Source organism: Stegodyphus dumicola, chromosome 2 (assembly GCF_044657685.1).
Source record: "Stegodyphus dumicola isolate Sdum_Otavi_A_Nest chromosome 2, ASM4465768v1".
Classification (NCBI taxonomy): domain Eukaryota; kingdom Metazoa; phylum Arthropoda; class Arachnida; order Araneae; family Eresidae; genus Stegodyphus; species Stegodyphus dumicola.
The window spans coordinates 270,123,202-270,147,144 of NC_140769.1; the positions used below are offsets into that span (position 1 = coordinate 270,123,202).

A 23,943-nucleotide genomic window follows, 5' to 3' on the forward strand; every position below is an offset into this window, starting at 1 on the left:
GGTGATTTACTACTTTGTGTCATAAATGCTGTTTTGTGACTTGTTTGTGATGTTGTGTATAGTCAGAAAGTGCCATGTAGGAGTCTCTGGCAGAAGTTTGGAGCTCTCTTTTCCAATTCTGAAGTTTCATAGCCTGTATATCCAGTTTTGTGTCTTAACATTATTTTTGCTGTTACAAAGTCTATGTTGACACAATTTTTTGTACTTCTAGTTCTCTTTATTAAATTTCTTTATCTTTTTGTCTCTTAATTTTTGAATATTTTATTCATTATTAGTTTTTAGAAATTTTGTATCTTAATCCTATATATTTTTTATTATATATTACAGATTTTTTCAATTTTTACTTTTGTGTTAAAAAGAGCTTTTTCATTCGTGGATGTAAACTTACCATAAGTTTTCTTTCTCTTATGTTTACAAGGATATTATAGAGTGTAATTAATGTGAATAATTAGTGTTGGATAAGCATCATTCATTAGAATAAATATAACACCTGACTATTCATCCCTAATTTCATCTGTAGATGCTGAGTATATCATGCCCAACTTTAGCAGTTGCAGAAAGTATGGCTGACCTTATTGATGGTTACTGCAGACTAGTCCATAAAACCCAAACTTCCTTTTGGAACAAGAGAAGTACATATTATATTGCATTTTATATTTAACTTTAGAATGAGAAGTAATGTAACATATTCTGTGATATTTTTTCAGAAACGGTCATTATTAAAAATGCTTTTTTGTCATTGCTTTCTTTATTCTCAGGAGTTCTCAGAATGTTTTATGATGCTATAACTCAGCAAAAGAAGTATAATAATTATCTTTACTGTAAAAGAATTATGCTACTCAAATGTTTAAACTTAATTTTCCTCTCATGAGCTAAAAAAAAAATTAATTTGTGTGAAAATGCCATTATTACCCCCCCCCTTTTTGAGTGTTGTAATAACAACCTCTTTTTTTTTTTTCTGTAATGCTATTTTCTTTTTCAGGTATTTTAATAAAAGAATAGCAGTAATTTTTTTCGCATGAAATAAAACTTCTATTTTCTCACAAATCTTTATTTTTAAACAAAAAAGTATGCAAATTTAAAATAAGAACAGATGTTTGCAGTTGATGATAAAATGAAAACGAATATTTTTCTGTAGATCAAAAATTTGGAAATGATGTTGTTAACTGGTTAACTTTTCTTTTACTTTTATCATATGACCTTATATTAATAATTAAGCATAAAATGAAGTAAAAACATTACGTAAAGAATATGGAAAATCTACTATCCTAAGAAAGACTCAACTGGTAGATAAATTTCGAACAAAATATAGGTTGTGATTATTGTTTCTTGCATATTATATAAGCTACTGTATATTCTTCAGTTCTTTTTTCAAAATTTTTGCATGGTCGGATTTGATTACACCTGCATTTGCTTTTTTTTTTTTTTTTTTTTTTTTTTTTTGGGTAGTTCTTGACTGAAGATTGCACCTATTCTCATTCTTACATATTCATGTGTTAATGTATACTGATATTTAATTTAAGCTATTAATGGATACTGATATTATTTATTTTTTCTTTTCCTTTTTAGATGAACGATGTCCAAGTTTAAGGTGAGTATTGTAATTTTAAGCTAGGAAACTGCATTAAGAATTTTTTTGTAAGTAAGCAATGCCATTTTGAATTTTTTATGTAGCATAATAGTATGAATTACATTTTTGATTATATTTATTTCAGTTCACCATTAAGTGATTCAGTTGATGACAATTCTGACAACAAACAAGATGTAGTTTTCAGAGGCAAGTCATTTTCTTTTTGATCTGAAATTGTACTATTGATTCTTTGAATAATGGGGATACAGTATGATTTATTTTGATCAATTTAGTCATTAGTTAACCCTTTGACGGTTATGGAAATGAGCAGTTTCCGTTTACTTAATTCGCGCAGCATTAGGAGTAAACAGTAGTCGAAAGTGGCAGCTGTTTTTCCCCGCCGTTCTTCCGAAAATGTCACCTTTCTCTGGCGATGCCGCAGATAACTCGCCTCGCGCGTTTTAAAAATTTCTTAAAGTATTTGTAGTACATAAATAACAGTTTTTACGTACTTTAAAATAATTATTAAACAGTAAATTATAAATGATTATAACCAATTATATAAATAATAATATTTAATTATAAATATAAGACAAATATTAAATTGAAAGGACTAAATAAATACAACTAATGTAAAACTTTATGAAGCACAGTGTAAATACAGTAATTACCTAAAAATCTTTTTGTGTGTGATATACTTTAAAACATGGAATTGCACATAATGGGGCATTATAGTCTTTGCAATACGTACATGTTTCAGGGCGAATTCTTTTTCCATTAGCATCATTTTTGCTGTAACATACCACACATCGTCTAGTAGGTTCTTTCTTTTTTTTTCTGTAGGTGGAATATAATCAGAAAAGTGGCGTGCTGACAATCTTAAAGTATTCAAAACTGTTTCAGCAGGTTTTAATTTCAAATGTCTATGAGTGTGATATTTCTCAACAATTCTTTCAGCTAGTTCAATTCTGAATTCCAAATTTTATTTTTTATTCCCCTTTTTTTTCCACAGCTGAAAAGCATTAAAAATTGTTATGTCCAATAAATAACGAAATATTTTCTTGTAATATTTCCTTTGTCGAGATCGGGTTACATCATAGTATTCTTTGCTCTTAAATTTATTTAAATTTTCAGCAGCAAAAATGTTGGTTTCCGTAACAATATGATTTATAATCTCATCAGTAAAAAACAGCTCAAAATACTCTAGTGGATCAGAAATATTTGTCACGCAAGCTTTCATGTCTACATCACCAGTAAAACTAAATCGGCTAGGAGCGTGAGAACTTGAATCAATTATACACCACTGTCGAACACTCGAAAAATCTTCCTCATCGCTTGAATCGTCTTCTGAGCTTGAAATACTGTGAACAAAAAAGCCTTCATCAGATTCAAAACTTGATAAGCTTTCTGTATCATAATCATGATCATAACTATCTAACTTTCGCTTTTGAGCCATTTTACTGTACAAAAACCCTGAAAACCGCGCCAAAATACGTATAAAATGAACAACGTAAAAAAAAAAGTCCACCTTCATTATGCAAAGAAATTCATGGAACTCGTACTGCCATCTGTAGACAGTAAAACTAACTAAATTCGTTTAATAATTCGTTTGAAACACAATCAGTGCAGAATGATAATGGCGAACGAAGTCAGCTCGTCAGCGCGCATTGGGAAAAAATTTCACTACGCGAGTAGTGCTCGTTACTAACCATTTCGGTCAAAATCTTGCTCCCGAGCGGAACTCGTTTGTGCACATTATGAAGCACAATTCGATTGCAAGCTGAACTCGTTCATAACCATCAAAGGGTTAATGTTACAACATCTGCATTTGACAAAAATTTAAAAATACAGTAGACACTACTTAATGTGATCATGGTTAATGTTATTTGGATATTGTTACTGAGTTGCCGAAGTCCTGATCATTTGTACATGAAAACATGGAAAATACGTCACTTATTGTGGTCAACAACTTGATTAATATAATCAAACTATTATAGAATATATTTTTAAAATTAAAGTTGCCAAATAAAAAGATAATTCACCAGATAAGATCAAAATTGATTATAAAAATTACCAAGAGCCAGAGAAATGTCATTAAGTGAAGGGCTAAGTTGTCAAATAGCTTGGTTTCAATTTCAGTCAACCATTTAAAATTAGATAAAAAAGCAGCCTTAGTTTTATATAGATTTTGAATAACTATTGATTTTGAGGGTGATCAGGCATAAGGTTTCTTCAGGGGAGGAATTCTGCAGAATTCTTTCTTTTCCCTTGGAAAATACCCTGAAAATATGTACGAAAAACTGAGATTTCTTTTGTGCTTAACTTCAAATTTCACATTGGCATTTCCTCTTCCAATAAGGGATGAAATATATTCCAAATATTAAGATTAGAGGTACAGCATTGGTCAAATAATTTTTTCCAGAAATGTTATGAATGTTATATATTAAAGACATTATGATTACTTCATAAACAAACTTTTGAATTTTTCTAACTAAAATGCTATGAAAATACTTTATTTATATATTTCTTAATATTTTTATGTTAAATTAGTTAAAATCATTTGCTAGTCTGAAGGATATTTTTTGTCATTGTTTAATGTTGTCATTTAGTTAATGTTTCCAAACTAGCCATGAACAAAGGTTATAAAGTTATACTTGGTCTAGAACTGTTACTTTAGTCCTATAACCCTAACAGACATGTGGTAAGTCATTGCTATGTCTGAGATAGAACAACAAAGTGTAAGAAAGGTTTACAAACAACCTTTTTATTTAAACAGTATTCTGAGCATAAAGACTCTACTTCGCAGCTCGTGGTGATCTAAATACATAGCAGCCAAATAAATTTAAATGTTGATCAGTAATCTAAGATTACTCAGTGAAATACTGAGCTACAAGCTGGCTCAATAATCTACCAGTGTGTTTTATTAAAGTATCAGTGGCAAAAGAGCACAAAGCCAAGATAGTTACAACTAGCTAAAGCTGGCAGAATTAAGCCATGTAATGTACATGTCATAAACGCTTTCTCAAGATCCAAAAACTTCAAGTTAAATACACAGCCAACTAATTTCCATTCTGGTGAGGAATGTAGAAAGAAGTTAAAGTAAAGGACCAAATCATAGTAACTGGCTAGTTTAAAATAAGAAGCTTACAAAGTGATCACATTAAGGAGCACCTACTGTATGAAACCAAATTCAGAAAGTAATTGGATGTTCTTTTTTATTTTATTTTGAGGCAAAATATTTGTTGCTTTAATTGGAATGTTAAACCTGTTGTTTTATTTGCAAGAAGTATTATGATATCAGGTATACATTCTTATATTATTTATGAGGCATAAACTGTAATGTTACATGTATTTACTATGATTTTATGAATTTTTGCTTTGTTTTTGTTTTTGAGGTGCAGTTAGAATTTTGACTCGTATATTTTAATGTAATCAGTCGTAAGTGTGATAAATAAATATTAGAACCAAATCTGAAATTTTTGTTTTAAAGTAAAAGTATCTCAAAAGTTTGCATTAAAATTTTTTAAAAAAAATTTAAACAAATGGAAAAACTTGTAAAATGATGATGATAATTTGTAAGTTGATATTAGTAGTATATTTTCTGTTGATTTGCTTTTTGTGAGAGGTAAGAATAACACATAAGTATATAGAAGAGGCTTAGCAAAAATATTATTCTTCTTCATATCATAGTCCTAAAATGACAACTGAAATTTTATTATTTTCATTTTACTTTTTATTTTTCTTCTACATTTGTATATTTTTCAGTTTTTATATAAAATTTTATAACTATTTTAAAAATTTCCTTCCCTGTGATAACTAAATAAACTGCATTCATTTTCACACAAATAAAATGATACTTAAATTGACAATTTAACTTTTTTTGATGAAACTGGAGGAAACTGTGTTTTGAAGGCCGTGGTAGCTTCAAAGTGAAGCACTGCATGAAATACTGAAGTAGCATCATTTTATAGAGATAGACATTGTGATTTACGCAGTATTCGTGGCAATACCTATATAGACTAAACTAAAATGCAATTCCAAAGAGGAGCAGAAATACCGCTCCGTCATTTTAAATTCTTAGCATTCTGACTTATAAGGGATTCACATTTACCTTTGACACTGACATTGACACATTGACATTTACCTTTTTCCAGTAGTTTTTCTTTTTTGTTCTTCATTTCAACAACTGATGTTTGTTTTGCAATTGTGTTTAAAGTTATGATGTAGTTTTTCAAAATAATTGTTCTGCAGTTGGAAAAAAAAAAAAAAAAAAAAAAAAAAAAAAAAAAGAGTTTAAGTTTTAATTATAGAAAACAGTATAAAATAAAAGTATAAATAACTTATATCTTCTTCTTTATCCTTGTAAATTACATAAAGAAATACAGTAGACCATCATTCACAACTTGGACATAAAGATGCATTTATTGCTTGTCCTAATGGTTATGTGTTTTTCATTCATACAGGATTCAGTCTGCAAAATGCAAAATTTCTGCAGAAGAAAAATATATATGTAAGACAAAAAATATGTGAATCAAAATTATAATTTAAACTAACGGTAAAACATTAATTCTCTCTCTCTGTTCTAAAATTCGTTTGCATTGCGTCATTTCTAGATCTTTCCTTTTCTTTCTTTTTTGCATGGCCTGCACAGCATTGAATTCCATTATATTAAAAAAAAAATAAAAATTATTAATTGGGAACTGAAACTTTTCTCTTCGCGTGCTTCCATCTTTCATAACTACGCACTTCAGCTTCTGTCTGTGCTGTGCTTGGACCCAATTTCACTACGCTGCTTCCTATTGCAATAATATCAATAATGTAAACGTTTTTGAATAGGCATGACTAGGGTGCCAAGTGATTGTGGCCACATAATGTCAATTGGAAATAAAAATGGAATTAAAATTGCCTCGACTGCCAAGTTTTATTTTGAAGTCAACACATTAGCTTACGACGCAATCAGAATACTTCCTCTTCAATATAGCATAACTACACAGCAGCAGTGCTTCGTCTTTTCCTTTGCTTTTATTATATCATATATATATACAATTCAAGCACAGAACTTCTCAATTGTATTATTATTATTACATTTGCCAAAATTGCTTAATATTTTTAGGGAAATCAATTATGCGTTTATTCAAGAACTTGATTAACTGGTTGTTAGATAACATATTTTAGACTACAGATATTAAGAAGTGGTCCTAGCATAATCATTATGTTTCACAGAATGATAGAAAAAAATCTGGCAGAAATGTAAAGGCAAGTAGAAAAATCCAAATTAAGCAGATTTTGTAATGAGATGTGTATGCAGAAGTGATGTTTTAAGATGATACGGAGGACTGTTGAGTAGTAGGCATTCTTTTTGTATAAATAATTTCCTGTACATATTTGAAGTGGGATGCAGTGGCTACATGAATGTGGAACTAATCAGCATGCATTTTATCTGTGGGGTTGTGGTTAGAGATGGAATAGCTACTGAAAAGAGTTACTTGGGAATCATTCTACATAATTCCTTTAAGTAGTTGCTTGCAAGCCTAGCAATGTAAAAATTAATAGAATTTTTTTTAACTGCCAATTACACTTAACTGGGGATCAAATTAATCTGTGCTCTAATTTGACACTTCCGAGAGATGATGATTTTATTATTGCTGGAGCATTATTTTTTCCTGCCTATAATTAATATATAATACTGCAATGTAATGTAGATTATCAACAATAGTTTAAAATATTATTAACAGATAAAATGTTAAGAACCTGGTTTTAAATAGCTGTAGCTTTATGAATATGATTAATGATCACTAATATGAGCATGTTTTCAAAGTAAGTACTGTTCGGAAATAAAAAAGAAACAAGTAGAATTTTCTTACTAATTTTATTTATATATAAAAGTCTGTACCTCAGTCTATTTTTCTATATAATTTCCATCAAAAGTAAGGCCTTGTCATATCATACAACGAGTTTTTGAATCTTCTCTTCATAGAAATTTGCCATTTAATTTGACATCCACTGCAACATGGTTGTTTTGACCTCATCATTGTCACTGTGGCGATCAAGTTGTTTCCTGCGAAATGGCATATTGAGATTTTGAGTTCATTTAGCCATTTGTAGATGATTATTTTCAAAAAGTAAAATGAACCCTCTACTCAACATGTCACACTTTTTGTTTTTGGTTGCATGGTGAGGTCTCACAATATATCCTAGAATTTATTGTGGCACCACGAGACAAAAAATCCACTAGCAACATCCTCATCTTCTTGTCCCCAAACATCTGATTTTCTGAATGGAAACTGTTTGCTTCAACTTCACTCTCTTGAGTGATGATAAATGCGGCCATTCATAGATTGCTGCTTTGATTCTAGTGTAGCATTAAGTCACTCAGGTTTCATCACCTGTGACAGTTTGTCTTAAAATATCATCACCGTTTTACTGTACTGCTGAAGGAAGGTTAAAGCACTACCTAAATGTTAGGTTTTGTGCACCTCTGTCAACATTTTCAGTACTCAACGTGCACACAGTTTTTGATATTTTAAGCATTTGCTCACAATTTTATGCAAAACACTCCATGAAACCCAAGGATCAGATAATAATGAAATTATTAATCATCTTTAAGCCATTTTAAATACACAAATGTTAACAGAGTCAAAATTTTCCATAATGGTGCCTGTGTCTTGTCAACAGACATAAGTAAACAGGTATGAAGAACAGCATACATGGTATGGCAACCACAGTGCTGTTGTGCCAGAATTTCAAAACGGTTTTTACTTTAAAAACATGCATCATACATTGTAAGATTTTTTTAATAAGAACAACTATAATAATCAACTTAATTTATGGTTAATGATTTTAATAATTATAGAATTATGTGAATTATCAATATTTCTAAATTGCTTGAAAAGTTAGATTATTATTGGTTTTATTTAAAGTTGTTGAGTTTTAAGTCCTTCTTCTTGGGGGGTTCCTGAAGAAGGATCTGTGCAGTTACCTTTGAAAATCAGTAGAGCTTTAAGTAAAATTGATATATAAGGTGCCTCATCGAGCAACTTTACATTTCACATTCATATAATTATCTTCTATGTAGGCTGAATGTGTTTTTAATGGTATCAACAATGTAATTTCTAATTATTGTTAATGATTCAGCAAATCTTATGCTTTTTGGCAGCTGTGCTTAATTGAAACTGCATGTATAATGTGCATTTTAATATGTATTTATGAGTCTCTCATATGAATGCGTATGTATGAGTACAAAATACATACTCATACATTCTCGTATATAAATATGTATGTATGAGTAACAAAAATTTAAAATTTTGATATAGTTTATTTAGAATGATCTAAAGCAGATAAAAATAAGAAATGGATAATTATATCTTTTTTTTAATAATTAATTACATGGAATGAAACAAAAGTGAATTATTTGCTGAACTTTGCTTAAATTATCAATGTTTTTCTAAATTAGGAGATTCTAGTGATTTAATTGATGATGAAGGAGATTATTCTACTCCAGTTGGTAAGTTCTGTCACTTTGTTTTTACTGTATCTCAAAATTTTTTAACGTTAATTTATGTGTTATTTTATTTCTTGATTTTAAACATTACTATTTGAAAAACTTAGTCATAATTTGTTTATAATTTTGAATCTGACTGAGAAGTGAAAGCAAATTTCTAAATTAAACCCAAGGTTATCTGTAAATATGGCTTCATAATGATTACCCATGAGCAATGAGAAATGGGTAGTCACTGTTTTACATGTTCTGAAAAGCATAGATGTTTTTGCATGCTTCTTGTTGCATTATAATGAAATATGTATACTATAGTCAGGGCTGGATTTCTGCTTTCAGAAAAAAAAAAAAAAAAAAAAAAAAAAAAAAAAAAAAAAAAAAACATTGCATTATTTAGTACTGCCAAAAATCCATTTTTAAATACTTTGTTGTAAATGAGTATTATTTTAAATTATTTTATTTCATATCAGAAATTGCTATATGAGTCAGCTCTTCTGTATACTTTAATTCAAGAATGTTAGAATAATATCTATTAAGGGTATCTCATATGTTTTGAGTAATGAGCTGTTAGTTACTAATACTGCTCATACTTATGAGTGTATTTTCTTTATTTCTTTAAGTGCAAGTTTTTAAAAAAGAACAAAAGAACAGCAACATACTGAGTACAAACAGCCAGTACAGCAAATAAAAGAAATAGGAAAAGAATGCAAGTAAAAACTCTTGTAACAGATTATGAGCATAATATGGAATTAGTGAGAAAGAATATTTGTGAAGGGATATTTTCAACTTATGGATGTTCTGCTTGTAAACATTCTTGGACCTTTTTGTAATGATTCATACAGTATTTGTTCAGAAATCATCACAAATAAGCTATTTAGCATAAAGAGTAATTAAATACTGTGAAATCACTGTGTTGTAGCAGTTAAAGTATATTGCTGTTACACTGGATTAAAAAAATGGCTGTTCTGTTGCAGATCTTTGGTATATGGTTAACACTAATGTATCAATGATAATCTTGTGGGAGCTAATGGGAAATAAGTTAAGAGTAGGTTCAATCATCTACAATAATTCAATATCATATGCTAGCTTATATGTGTCACCAGAATTGGCAATTTAGCATCAAGTAAGTATTAGGATGGTTTTTTTACTTTCTTGTACGAAGTAAAAAGGAAGTATTGTAATCGCGAAAAGTTTCAGGCAGCGTATTTCAACGAAAATATCCATTTTGACCGCTATCGAATGCAATTTAACGATGTTTTTGCGTGATATCTGTATGTAAGGACAGAATAAAATACTCTTTTCCTTCAAAAAAATTATAAAACTGCTTTAAAATGAATTCTGAAGAGAATTTTTTGTGGTGTCTGTCCGAACGTATGTACCAACGTACGTATCTCGCATAACTCAAAAACGAGTAGCCTCAGAACGTTGAAATTTTGTATATAGGACTGCTATAACATGTAGATGTGCACCTCGTATTTTGGTTGCAGTCAGCCGCACCAAACGTATATAAATATATTTATATATATATCTACTCTATTACCCGGCTCAGTGATCTCAGTTTCTTTACTCTTATATGTTTGCAAATTGTACATTTTTTTCTTTAAAAATGATTGAATTATATTGTTTTTATCTTCCGGTTAAGGATTTTATGCCTTTAGTAAATATGTGTGCAATATTTTTAGAATTATCAGCAATTTTAAAGTTGTTTAATTGCCGCTAAGCCTGTATTTAATGGCGTCCATTGATGTTTACATTTGAAACAGGAGACTAGTGGATTTGTTGCCAATCTAGAGAAACTTAGCTTCGCAACAACAAAGATAACGCATTCATTTATTATTGCCAATTAAATCATGCTTAATTCTTTCTGGAATTTTTTCGAGGAAATAAGCGTTTGAGATTTACTTCATAATTTTTAATATAGATATTTTGAGTTTTTTTGTATTTTTGCCTTCTCGCGAAGTAAGAACTGAATTAATTCAATGAGAAATATTCAATCGTCTGTGAAAAACTGTTTCTTTTTTGTTTTATTTGCTTAATTTCTTTTAGACATAGTTCTAGCTTTATTATAGTATTTGAATAGAACATGTGGCAACAATTAGATAATTCTTTAAATGATATACATTTTGTGCATTCTGAGTTATAATATGAATGAAATATAATACTGTTAAGTAAACCTAGCGCCAGAGTGTCGCTATGGTAAACAAAGTGAATTTTAAAGAATGCATTTATTCTATTGTGGTTTATGCGCTGTCGGCGAAGTAGGTTTAATTCAATCTAATAAGTTTAAATAAAATGCAAGAAAAAATGCGTATAATTTAATATTCCGTACAAGGAAGTCATGTGATGTACACATCAGATTTTTTTTTTTTTTTTTGTGATGCAAATGAACATTTTGTGGCTTACTTGATGGTTTTTGAAAATAATTGACTCCCTTTTTCTTGTACTCAGTTCTCTAATGAAATCTTCCTAAATGTTTTATCTTCTATATCATTATCTAGGTTAAAGAAAAATATTGCAAATGAAGATTTTGTAATTCTTATTTATACAGTGGTGGTATTGCCTGCTGGCCTTGAAAAAATATTCTCTAGTTTTTTTTTTTATTTATGTACAATAAATGCTTTGAAAAGTCTTTGAGTTTTGAAATCAGAACCAAGTTGGTCTTCTACTGCTTTGTGGAAAAGGTTAAATTGAGTTTGAATTGTTATATGTAACCCTTAATTACTGTTATAAAGCCTCTGAATAAATATCGTAAACACAGTTACTGAACTTTTTTTATTTTAAAATGAATTCCCTTTTACTGTTAGCAATATTTTAATTTGTCTTCAGTTATTTTATGACTACTGCCACTTTTATGGCAGAGACTAGCTCTTGCCATGACGGTTTTAACTAATTTTAACCACTTTAGTAGAAACTCTTCAGGGTACAGTACATCCTAGTGCAGTTAATAAGCAGAATTTGTTTTAAGAGTTGTATTCAGTCTAGCTTAGTTTGAATGGTAAAGTATAATTCTGTTTATGACTTACAACTTTTGTAAAAGTTTTTGTAAATTTAATCTTTTTACAGTTTTTTTTATAGGAAATGAGATGAGGGAATTGGGAGAAGTTTGGTTTATTGGGAGAAGTTTGGTTTATGTTTAGAATAAACTTATGGCTTTTTGTGCTGTTTCTCTCATTTTAATTAATTAATTAGTAGATTTCATATTATTTCATTTCTAGATATCTTAGAACTTTAGAAGTGCTATGATTGTTTTTATGTTTACTAAATGTTTATCACATGCAGCAGTACAGCTGTTTCACTTAAACTTTCATGCTGAAAACAGTTATATAGTCATTCATAACTTGAGAAAGGAATTAAAGTGAGAATTACTTCTTGAATAGGCCGATTTAAATAACACCGAAATCAAGGCAGAAGACAACATGATAAAGTAAAATATGAAATTAGGTGAACAACGACTCTGTGTTTGGCATAGATTTAGTCACGATTGGATTTATCCTGAAAATTGGTCAAAAAAAAACCTACTTAGAAATATCTTCTCTGGTAGAAATTTCGTGGCGATCATTTTAAGAATAGGTTCAAAGCAGTTGTTCCCTTTAGCTATTTTGTAAAAAAATAGAGTATTCTTGCAGAAATTTCATCATAAATTTCTTCTAGGCCAAGTAAATTCCACATTTACATGTTTTAAAATTTGTGAATATTTTTTTTTTTTTATAAAAATCTTTCAGATACAGCAAAAAGAATGCATGTGAATGGTGACATTGGTTGCTCAAACTGTTATGCATATGATTACCTGAAGAATTATTATGGGCACGGTTGCCTGAGTTTGGTGCATTCTGGAAATTTGATGACCTCTTTTAAAGTGGTTTTGCTAATACATGAGAGTATCAGTGTCACAGGTTAACATTTTGAACAAGTGCAATGTTTAATATGACTGTTAAATTCACCAGTCTTCCATAGAAGGTGAATAGAAATAAATAAATAAATAAATAAATAAAAATAAAAAGTAATTGTGTATAGTAAAGATTCAACTTAACTGAAAGTTTATGAATGTATGTTTATCTTGAAAAGAAAATTTACAAAATGTAAGGACTAAAATTGTTCTGTCAGTTTCACTTTTTTAGCTGATTATTTGTTTAGCAGTATTTTGTGGATCAATACATCTGATTTTTGTCCCTTTTTCACCTTAAAAATTAGCATTGTCATGCAAGACAGCCATTGTGATTTTTATGTAAGAAGCAAATGTGTGGCTAAAATAACTCTGTACAAATCTTTTTAATTCTAATAAATTCTAAGTACAAGTTGGACATTAAGATCTTGAGATGTTGGAATTAAAATTCATTAATCAGAATTGTATTGTGTTATAGCCCGTGATTATGAATTGAATAGAGCTGATATAGTACTAGAAGATATCATAGGAGAAGGCCAATTTGGAGATGTTCATAAGGGAACTTACAAATGCAAAGTAAGATTATCAAATTGATGTTTATCAGTATCGTAGCATATGAAAAATTCTTGTATTCCAAAAGTGAATTTACTTTTTATTTTAAGGATTCACAAACTATACCTGTGGCAATCAAAACTTGCAAAGTAGAAAGTGAAGAGTCAATAGGAGAAAAATTTTTGGAAGAAGCCTGTAAGTTATGTTCCTTTGCAATGTGTGTATTTTTATAGCTGTAAGACTATTATTGCCTCAGTACAAGAAAGTTTTTTTTTTTAAATTTTATTTTATTTATTTATTTATTTTAAATCTTGAATGTTATGTATAATATGGGTAAAATGAAACAAATAAAGTCCTTGTTTCAGCAATAGGGGAATGAAGACAAACAAGAAATGTACCAATTTCTTTTTTGTCTTCTAAAGAATTATTCTTTAAATTCTTTTTTAAAGGCATTATAAAATAACTGTTTAAAATATTTAGCATTAAACTTCATAAGTGTTTATATGTTTTAGAATGAAGTCTGTTTGTTGGAAGTAGCATTATATGATTGCATATCTTGTATATAAAATTGTGAGAAGAGAAGGAAATAACTATCTGAGGGAGACAATTAATCGAGAAAACTTAATTCTAGCACAAAATAGAACTGACAAATTGTAAAACTATAAGTATAGAATGTGTTAAGTCTCAAGGTATATATGCCAGATTTCTTATTCTTGATTAAAAAAAGAAAATTCCAAAGATCTCTTGACCTATATAAACGTAAAAAAACTAAGGAATTCTTTTGGAAGGGAAAACTGTTAAGTAAATTATTGAATGGAACATTTTTTTCATTGTATGAATTAATTCCTCCTGATGCCAGTAAAAGTTTAGCAATAAAAAAAATAAAAATAAAAAAAGGGGGGGAGGTAAAATAAAAAAAATTCAAGCTTCGGAAGTAATGATTTGATAAAAAATAGTTTTGAGGAATTGATACTGTAGCATAAGAGCAGTTTCCTTGTCTAAATTGAGTTATATAAATTCAGAAATACATTGAATTTTCTATATTCTGTTTTGAAGAAATTTGGTGTTCTAGTTTGAATTTATGCTCAGTTAAAAATAATTTTTTTTAATGTAGTTCTTTGTTTATCTATATTGGGCATAACATCGATCTTATCAATCATAAATTCAGTAAATTTTTATCTGTGTTTCACAGTCTGGAAAAAAATTCAGTAAACTGTTTTATATCTCAGGTCAATGAAAGCATTTTAATGCAAAGTTCATTGCAGTGTATGTTATAAAGTTTTGAAAAAATTCTCAATCACAAATTTACTTTTAAACATAAAAATTTTCAAATGGTTAAAAAAATAATGTAAATAATGCTTTTTTTTAATTATTATTTTTAAGAAAAAAAAATTAAGACTGGGTTTGGTGCTGCCCAATATAATAATTAGGTATATATTTTTTTTAATAATATTTTTTAAAAAGCAGATAATTGCAGGTGTTTTGTGAAGGCAGGTTTTGATAATTGCCAGTGTTATATTATTAGTCTAAAGAGCAATTTATCCTGTAGGACTATTATTTTCATTTTAACATTTTGCATTGGTTTACTATAAATGTCTGATTCACTTTCCAAATTGTTGCCACCAAATATTATTGTCCTGTATTATATTATATTTAAAGAAATTAAATAATGAAGAATCTGTATAAATGTATGTATGTTTCTCACATTGTGATAAAATAACAGTACCTAGAGCCATCCAATTTTGAATAATGTATGTTTTCACCCAAATAAGGGCATCTGGAAGCCCAAATTTGGAATTTGTTCTATTATCTATTTTGTGTTTTGTAAAAATTTAATGGATTTTTGATTAACAAACTCGACGATTTCAAAGCGAGCAGTGCCAATACTGTGTGAAAAAAAAAAAAAAAATTATCTCCAGTGGTGCATTGGAAATTCTAAAGACATCTTAAAAACATCTTTTTAAATTAGTTAGTGATTTTGCTGTTGAATTGAATTTTAGGGTTTAAGTGCGAAGAACATGCTATTTAATAAATAAAGGTAACATACAAAATGTAAAAAAAAAAAAGCCCTTTGGGGCATAATATAAAATCTGAAACATTTCAGATTTTTTAATTTTAATTTTTTTTATTTATTTAATGAAACTTCATATTTATCTGTGACAGTAAATCTGCTTGTTGTTTGCAACACATTAATTTTCTGTACATTTGGATGTTAACGGAAATTCAAGACTAGATTTCTCTGACTGGCATATGTCAGAGCAGTTATTTGTTGTCAGAATAGAAACAAGAGTATATTAATGCATCTGTTAGATATGCTGAATTTATAACAGAAAGTGACATTTCACAGTATAAAACCAGTGCAGTTGATTTATGTTAAACAGTATAATTTTATCACTAACAATTGAACATAGATGAATAGAAAATCAATTTTAGCAAATTGCGTGTTAGCACTTTTGGTATTTAGTTTAGTAATTTTTATCATATATGTTTTATACATCCTCAGTTATAAATTAATTAGTAATTTTGAAGTAAATTCATTGTTTGTTATTCTAGTGACTTTGAGGAATTGTAATCAGCTCATGCTAAATTTTTAATTAATTCTTATTTTCTAGATATCATGCAACAGTTTGATCATCCACATATAACTAGACTTATTGGCATCTGTTCTGAATCTCCCATATGGATTGTAATGGAACTGGCAAAACATGGAGAGGTTAGATTAAATCCACTGTTCTAATATTTAGAAATTGTTTTAACTAGTTTATTTATTTATTGCAATCTTATATGTAAAAATTGCTCATGTGCACCATTTTTTCACCTTTTCCTAAATTTGATAAAATTTGCTGCATCTTTTATATGATACTTGTTTTCAAATGATTAATACTTACTTTAAAATGTAATTATCTAAAAAAGTCTAAAAAAATGGAGTCATTATCTCTTCCCCCTTCCAGATTTAAGATAGTAATTAATGGTTATATTGGTTTTTAAGTTTGAATTATCTTTTTTATTGAAATTCATCTAATCTGGCATTTGTGTGCTCAATTTTCAAGAAAATAGAAAGAGAAATTTTACTGTGAAAACTTTATAAGAAGTTTCCTGAGAATATGAAGAGCATGGATTTATCATATCAGAGTATATTTAGATTTTAAAAGGGAAGTACATATGCATCAAGATCTTTAGTTTTATTTGACACTGATTGTAAATCGTTGTTTATTTGTAACAAAAAAGAAAAAAGTAACAATGAGATTGCATCATTTATAATCAACTGTTTCATCTGTTTCAACTCAACATGCAACTTAAATATTACTGTAATAACATCAGTATAAATACACAGAATTTGAAATTAAAATATTGATTACTTGATTTTAAAAATAGGATTTCCTACTGTTCAAGTACTGTTAAACTTCACTATCTTCTTCGACTAGCCATTCATGCTAAATTAGAACTTATAAGTTTATTAATAATAATTTTTATTCTTTATGCTCATATATTAATAATTTTCTTTTATTTACGTAGATGCGAGCGTACCTTCAGAATAATCAATCACGGTTGGATTTAGCTACTTTGATTTTGTATGCTTATCAACTGAGTACTGCTTTGTCCTATCTTGAATGTCGTAAATTTGTTCACAGGTGAAACTTAGTTCTATTAATTCTCAATTTTTTTCTGTTTGAAAATATATATACCTTGCATATCTGATGTCATTTTCATTTTAGCATATTTTCTGTGCAGAAATAAATTTTATGTAGCATTTTATGTTTTTGAGAAGTGGGGATTAGTGCATAAAAGTACTGTGTTGCCTACTGTAACAAATACCTTACACAAGTCTCCCGCATAAAAGACATATAGATATAGCTCTCATTATGAAGTGTGCACAAATACTGTCACACATTATTGTCATATTAAATGCATAGATCGTTTTATTTTTTGTGTAGGCAATGCATAAGTACAAAAAACAAATCTACATACACACACACACACACACAAAAGGGGGAGGGAACAGTGAACAGAAAAGTGGTAAAGTTAGTGTATTCCTGAATATTGTATTTCTATTTAAAGCTGTGAGGAAGCTCAAAGTATTTCTGGTGAGGAGGAGGATAATATAAACGGTGAATTCCTGATGCAATCATCAAGTTCCTTCTTAAGAAATAGGAAAACGTCCAAATAATAGACAAGTATTAGCATGCTAAACCTGTTCGGTAATTATGTAATGTGCTACCTTAGAACTATTCTGAACAAAAGAGAAAAATTAACAATTTTAAACAACTCTTTGAAAATGTAGACCCCCGTCCCCCGTGAAAAAAGAAGCGAAATGTATCAGATTGATAAGGGCATTTGAGTTCATCTCCAATGGAAGACTAAAAAGATACATAATACACTGAACTGGAAAATTGTGAGATTATATGCAAATATATATATATAACTTAAAAATTAGAAGAAAAAAATTATACTATCCAGATACATTTTTTTAAAAAAAAATTAAAATGATTTAATTTGAAAACTATAAGAAACTTAAATTTTAGAACAAAGTAAGATTAAACCAAAAATTAAAACGTTTTTTATAAACTTTTTAGGACAGTTAAAATTTAAACTAAAATTTTTAAAAAAATTATTTAAAAATAGATGCAGTTTAAATATTCAGATTTTAGTGCTTCAAATCGTCATATCAAGGGGTGATAATTTGAAACATCAAAACTTGAACAATTAAGGATTACTGAACTTATGTTTTGTTTCATTTGACTCTTTCAGCATTATAAATATATGATCTCATTGAGCAACATATACACATGTAAAATATAAGAAAATACGATACCTCCTTTAAGAATAATTGCCGACCTTAAAATTAATTATTCTAGATTTTATGCTCTTCCCCAATTCATCTGTTCTTCCAAATTCGAGTTCTTTCCATGTTATATAATATTGCTTGAAAAATGTAATTAAAACATAACTAAAACTAATCATTTGCTTGTTTCTACAATTGCTTCTACTTCGTTATAAATACCACTCGCAAGTTAATCACTTCTTTCTCTTGTTAACATATCTCCACTGCTCTGCTTGTTCGTCTAAAATGATGTCACCCCCATTAACTTGTGTATATAAGAAATTACTGTAATTGTTTATGATCAAAAAGTATATTGCCTATGAAGAATTATTATAATGTGCCTAGAAATAAAGATGGTTATTAGCTGAACTTGGTTTCGTATCAACATCTTCTTCCGGTCTTGCCACTCTGTCATCAGGACTACGCATTAAATTATCACATCCTAAAATGCAGTTTAATTATTCAGATTTCAGTGCCTCAAGGGGTGATAATTTGAAACATCAAAAACTGAACAATTAAGGATTACTGAACGTATGTTTCATTTCACTTCACTCTTTGAGCAATATATATATGAATGCTTTGAGCAATATAATTACACTCTTACTCAAAGAGACTAATGATTACCCCAGTGTGAGTTCATTTTCCAAATTGCAAAATTTAAATTTAAAAATTATAAAACATATTTAAAATACTATGAATTAAAGTAAAAATTTAGGGGACAAAATCTGGAATAAATCACATTCATATACATAATAATATATAATGGCCAAATTAAGCATAAAATTTTTTTAAAACTGATTACTATATTTTTTTTGTAATATATTTCACCCTTAAAACAAAAATACTAAAATCTATAATTTTAATTGCAAAAACAAAAATGATTTTAATTTAATTTAATTAATTTTTTAAGAGGGTGGTGCCTCTCTCAAAACTCAACTCCCCGCTATTCCGTAGGAGATAATTCCACAAACAAACAGAGAGACGTGTACAGATTTTAGTCGTATAGATAGATTACACCTTAATTGTGCTCTGTTCAAACACTACATCCAGTTTAGAGACTGTTATTTTCCAAGAAATTAATAGTATTCTTGTGGAAACTTCATATTCCATATTTTTCTGTAACATATATTTATTTACTAAGGAATATCTCTTCTGCAAATCCCTTAATCAAGATGATAAAAATTATTTTACTTACATTTTTAGGTGTATTAGGATATTGAAATTAATGATTTTGAGAAAAAGGGAACACAATATTTGCTGAACTTTTGCCTTAATAAATCTTAATAAAACTAATACTACTAAAAAGATATTAACTATTTAGATTTACATATTTTTGATTAAAAAATATTAAAGTTTATGACAAAAGAATAGGCTTCAATAACTATGTCCATTTTAATGTAAACTAATTCACTATGAATCTAACTTTTCGAAGAAGTTTTTCAGTAACCCAGTTCACAATCAACTTCGTAGAATTCATGTCAGTCTAAATGGATATTCATCTAAATATCCTATGAATTGTTTCACTATTCCATCTGGGCCATATCTGTCGATAATATCTACTGATAAATCATATTAAAATTTGTGATCATTAAAATCTGACCCTTTCAGAATTTTTTTAATTAAGTTTTCCGAAATTTTTACATAACTGAATTTTTTGGATGCTGGAATAAGATATATGTCTAAAAAATTTTTGATTTCCATCATATATTATGTCAGTATTACATACTTTCTCCAAAAAAGTTCTCAAATGATCTTTCCATTTAATGCAGATGTACTTTGCCAAAATTAATGCATTCACTACCATTCAATATTAAAAAGTTAATTCAAAATTAAGTATTAAATAGTACAACAGTGTGTAATGTAAAATATGGAATTTTATATGTGATGGTTGCAAATTATTTTCATGAATTTTATTCTGAAACTTAATGTGTTAAACACTCTCTTGTGCATTTCCTTTGTTCCTCTTAATATTATTTTTTTAGTAGTATGATAGAATAAGGTATATATAAGTAACCTGTTTTTATTTTAATACTTTTATGTAAATGGTCTGAATTTTACCCTGGGTATTCTACAGAATTTTCAAAACTGGATATATTGATTTTAGTTTAAAAGCATGCTGTTGAAATTCTGTGTTGTATTGCTTTATGAAGCAGCAAGTTCATACTTAGAAAACTGGGAAACTTAGGTAATAAAATTAAAATCATTGTGTAATGAAATAATTTACTGGAGAATATTAGCCATAAGGGGAAATTATTTAGCATAAAAGGCCTTGCCAAAGCTAATCAGGCAGATACAAATATCGTTTGATGATTTATTTAGAAAAACAAAACCAAAAAGCAAAAGAGAAGGCCAAAGAAATAAATATTCTCATGGGAGGTATCTAACTGGTTATGTTAATTTTTATTTTGTGAAAATTTTGAAAATTGTTGACTTTTTTCATCACGCAAAGTCTTGTGAGAATACAAGAAGGTTCTTTTAATAACTAATTTCTTTATATTATGATAGGTAGAGTGAATTGCTTGTTCTACATTCTAGTATTAGTAAAATGATTCAACATTATGAAATTAGGTATATCTAAAATTTCACAGCATTAGATGATCTTCAGATAATTCATTTAAGATCTTTTCTGTGATGAATTTTGTACCAAATTAATGTACACAAGCATATTATTTGAACTGTGCAATTAATTTCTAGCAGTTCAGTGAGATATATATGCACATGCTAAAATACTGTGGTCTTGATTCAGGTCTGTTGCAATTAAAAGAATATTGCATTATAATGAGTTGAATCTGTTTGGGGTTTTCATTTCAGTCCTTAAATCTTAGACCTGTGTTTCTTCTGTACTGGAAGAGTTTTATTTTACATTTAATGTGTGAACAAAATAAAATTAAGAATTAACATTTCTTGGGGACCTTAGATCTTTATTTAAGAATTAAAAGAATTCTTATACAGGTCAGCCATTGACTTCCTGCTTAAAAATTATAGACCTGCTGATTAAGCAGCACTTTGCTCATGATGTACGATAAAGTTGCAAGCTGAACCCCTTATCACTTAAGAAATGTCGTAAAAAATTACAGCATAAAGCAGGCATTCTCAGCTCCTAGAAATCATCAAACAGCACTGGATGTTTCTATGAATTTATTTGGTTTCCTAGTGCACATGAAAGTTATGTTAACAATAGACATATTTTAATCTATAAAATAATAACATTATTTTGCTTTTTCATTTGTATAGTTGCTGGAGTAGCATTTTCAGTTTTTAGTATGAACTTTTATTTCTACTCCCATCTTTCTTACTATTTAAGGCAAGAGATTTAATTCAGGATGTTTCTAAATTTAATCTTTTCTGACTGTCAATTAAAGTATCAGAAGTGTGATTCTTCTTACCATTTGGACATTTAGGTGCAATTTAATTTTTTTAAAAAATTCATTTCTTCAATGTGCGTGAAATTAAGGACTGCTTGTGTTCAAATTATGGATGCTTTCAAAATTTTTGTAATTCAATTTAGACTATTTTAAATTTACTGTATGCTTATTTTCTATTCAAATATGCATAATTTATTTTGGTTTATAAATGAAGTGGAATGTGTATCATTATTTAGAGACATTGCTGCCCGAAATGTACTTGTGTCAGCTCGAGACTGTGTTAAATTGGCTGATTTTGGCTTATCTCGATGGGTTGAAGACCAATCATACTATAAAGCATCTAAAGGAAAGTTACCAATAAAATGGATGGCACCTGAGTCAATAAATTTCAGAAGGTTTACAACTGCAAGTGATGTCTGGATGTTTGGTTTGTTATACTTTTCTAATTTTTTTTCTTTTTTTTTGTATTTGTATATGTATTTAAACAGTTTTGGCTGTTTGATTTTAAAGGTAATATTAGTTCAATAATTTTTTAAGCATTGCTTCATTAACACGCTCTTTTTCTCTTCCTCATCAAAAGTTTACACAATAAAAGTCCAATAATTGATGTCCAGTGATTTGGCAATAATCTGACATCTCTTTCACCAATATTTCTTTCATACAATGGCACTACTGACATTTGCAGTATAATAATATAAGAGCCAGAACTAATGGGAATTCAGTGATTCCAGACTTCAGAAGTTTCCAGATATTAGATCATTAGTTTAAATCTAGTAAAATGACATGTAGACATGGCAACATTTAGGCTTCCGTTATTGTTTAGATCAGATAGAAAAATCCTAACCCCTTGCAACCACTCAAGAACTGAAAGTATGTTTCTTTTAAATCTAGTCATTATCATTGGCCATGGTGTCACATCCTTAGCCAGCAGTTGTCTGAAAGTAACATGCTGGTACCTCAGTTAGTGGAGAGCAAAATCCCATTTAGAATGCATCTGTTTCTTTTATTGAGTATTATAATTTCCGTTTCTAGACTCTGTTAGAGTTAATTTTTCATGTTTATTTCTATATTTATTTACTTATTGGATGGGGCCGGAGGTTTGCACATTGATACTTTGTACAGTCAAAAGTCGTTAATCCGGACTCATCGGGACTTCGGCGATTCCGGATTATCGATTTTTCCGGATTATAGATCATCAGTTTAAATCTCGTAAGATGGCATGCAGAAATTCTAAAATTTAAAATATGGAACCATAATTTATGAAATAAAGAACAATTATGATCTAAAAGGTATCAAAATTTACAAAAAAAAAAAAAAAAAGCTTAATATTTATTTGTTTACTTTATTAAACATTTCTTTCAATGTAAGTTGTTTAAGTTGCTTCGTTTTATGTGATAATACTTTCTCTTTAATTCTATAAACAGACATAATTTCTTGTTCAGTTACAAAGTTCCGCTGTACAAGTCCCGTAATTGCTGTTCCGAGAATACCAACTAACTTGTCAATCGAAATTTTTTCGTTTTGACTAACCTCTCTGTCACCTTCTTCATGTCTTTATCCATTTTTGCAGGAATTCCACTTTTTGTTTGATGGACATCGAAACATACTTTCGTTTTGTATATCCTTTGGGAGCATACTTCGGAAATTCTGTTTGACATAATCGAAAGTTCAAGTTTACTTTTATAAAATTGCTCTTACAGTCTGCAAAAAATAATAAGCCGGATCCATTTTGAAGATTAAGGAACAACGCAATCATCAACATTAACTGAAATAGATAATTAGATAATTTTAGCTTATACCGTCTGTTATACATAAAACGCGCACGCGAAAACGTATTCTGCACTTGCGCACACGCATATGCGCAGTCGTAAAGGTCTTACGCGCACACGTAAACGCCTATGCGCATGTGTCAATGCGGTGCATGCACAGAAAGTTTTTAGCTTTGACGTCTGGATTATAGATCATTTCGGATTATGGATGTCCAAATTAACGACTTTTGACTGTACTGTATTTCATTATACAATGTTTGGAAAGTCTTAGCAGTTGCTTCTCATCTTTTTGCTAAATTCAGTTAGCCCATAGTTTAAAACTTCATGTTTATCCACCATTTGCTTTATTTATTTAAATATTTTCAAAATTTGGAACAAAAAAAGGAACAAAATATAAATGTGATTTTGAAAATTCACCAAGAGCTGAATATTTTTTACCATTTTATGTCAGCATTTAAAATAATTCACAAATTTTAAATTTCTATGC

The 23,943-nt window shown here is 28.9% G+C and overlaps 1 protein-coding gene across 1 annotated transcript in view; it reads left to right on the forward strand.

Annotated features, from left to right (window-relative positions):
• The window catches only part of Fak (protein tyrosine kinase 2 Fak), a 90,850-nt gene that overhangs the window by 29,624 nt on the left and 37,283 nt on the right, over positions 1-23,943 (forward strand). Inside the window, exons 10-18 of the mRNA XM_085812138.1 lie at positions 521-632; positions 1,570-1,591; positions 1,716-1,777; positions 9,024-9,074; positions 13,427-13,524; positions 13,611-13,695; positions 16,113-16,213; positions 17,017-17,132; positions 21,924-22,114. Coding sequence (XP_085668264.1) covers positions 521-632; positions 1,570-1,591; positions 1,716-1,777; positions 9,024-9,074; positions 13,427-13,524; positions 13,611-13,695; positions 16,113-16,213; positions 17,017-17,132; positions 21,924-22,114 — 838 coding nt within the window. The remainder of the gene's footprint in view (positions 1-520; positions 633-1,569; positions 1,592-1,715; positions 1,778-9,023; positions 9,075-13,426; positions 13,525-13,610; positions 13,696-16,112; positions 16,214-17,016; positions 17,133-21,923; positions 22,115-23,943) is intronic.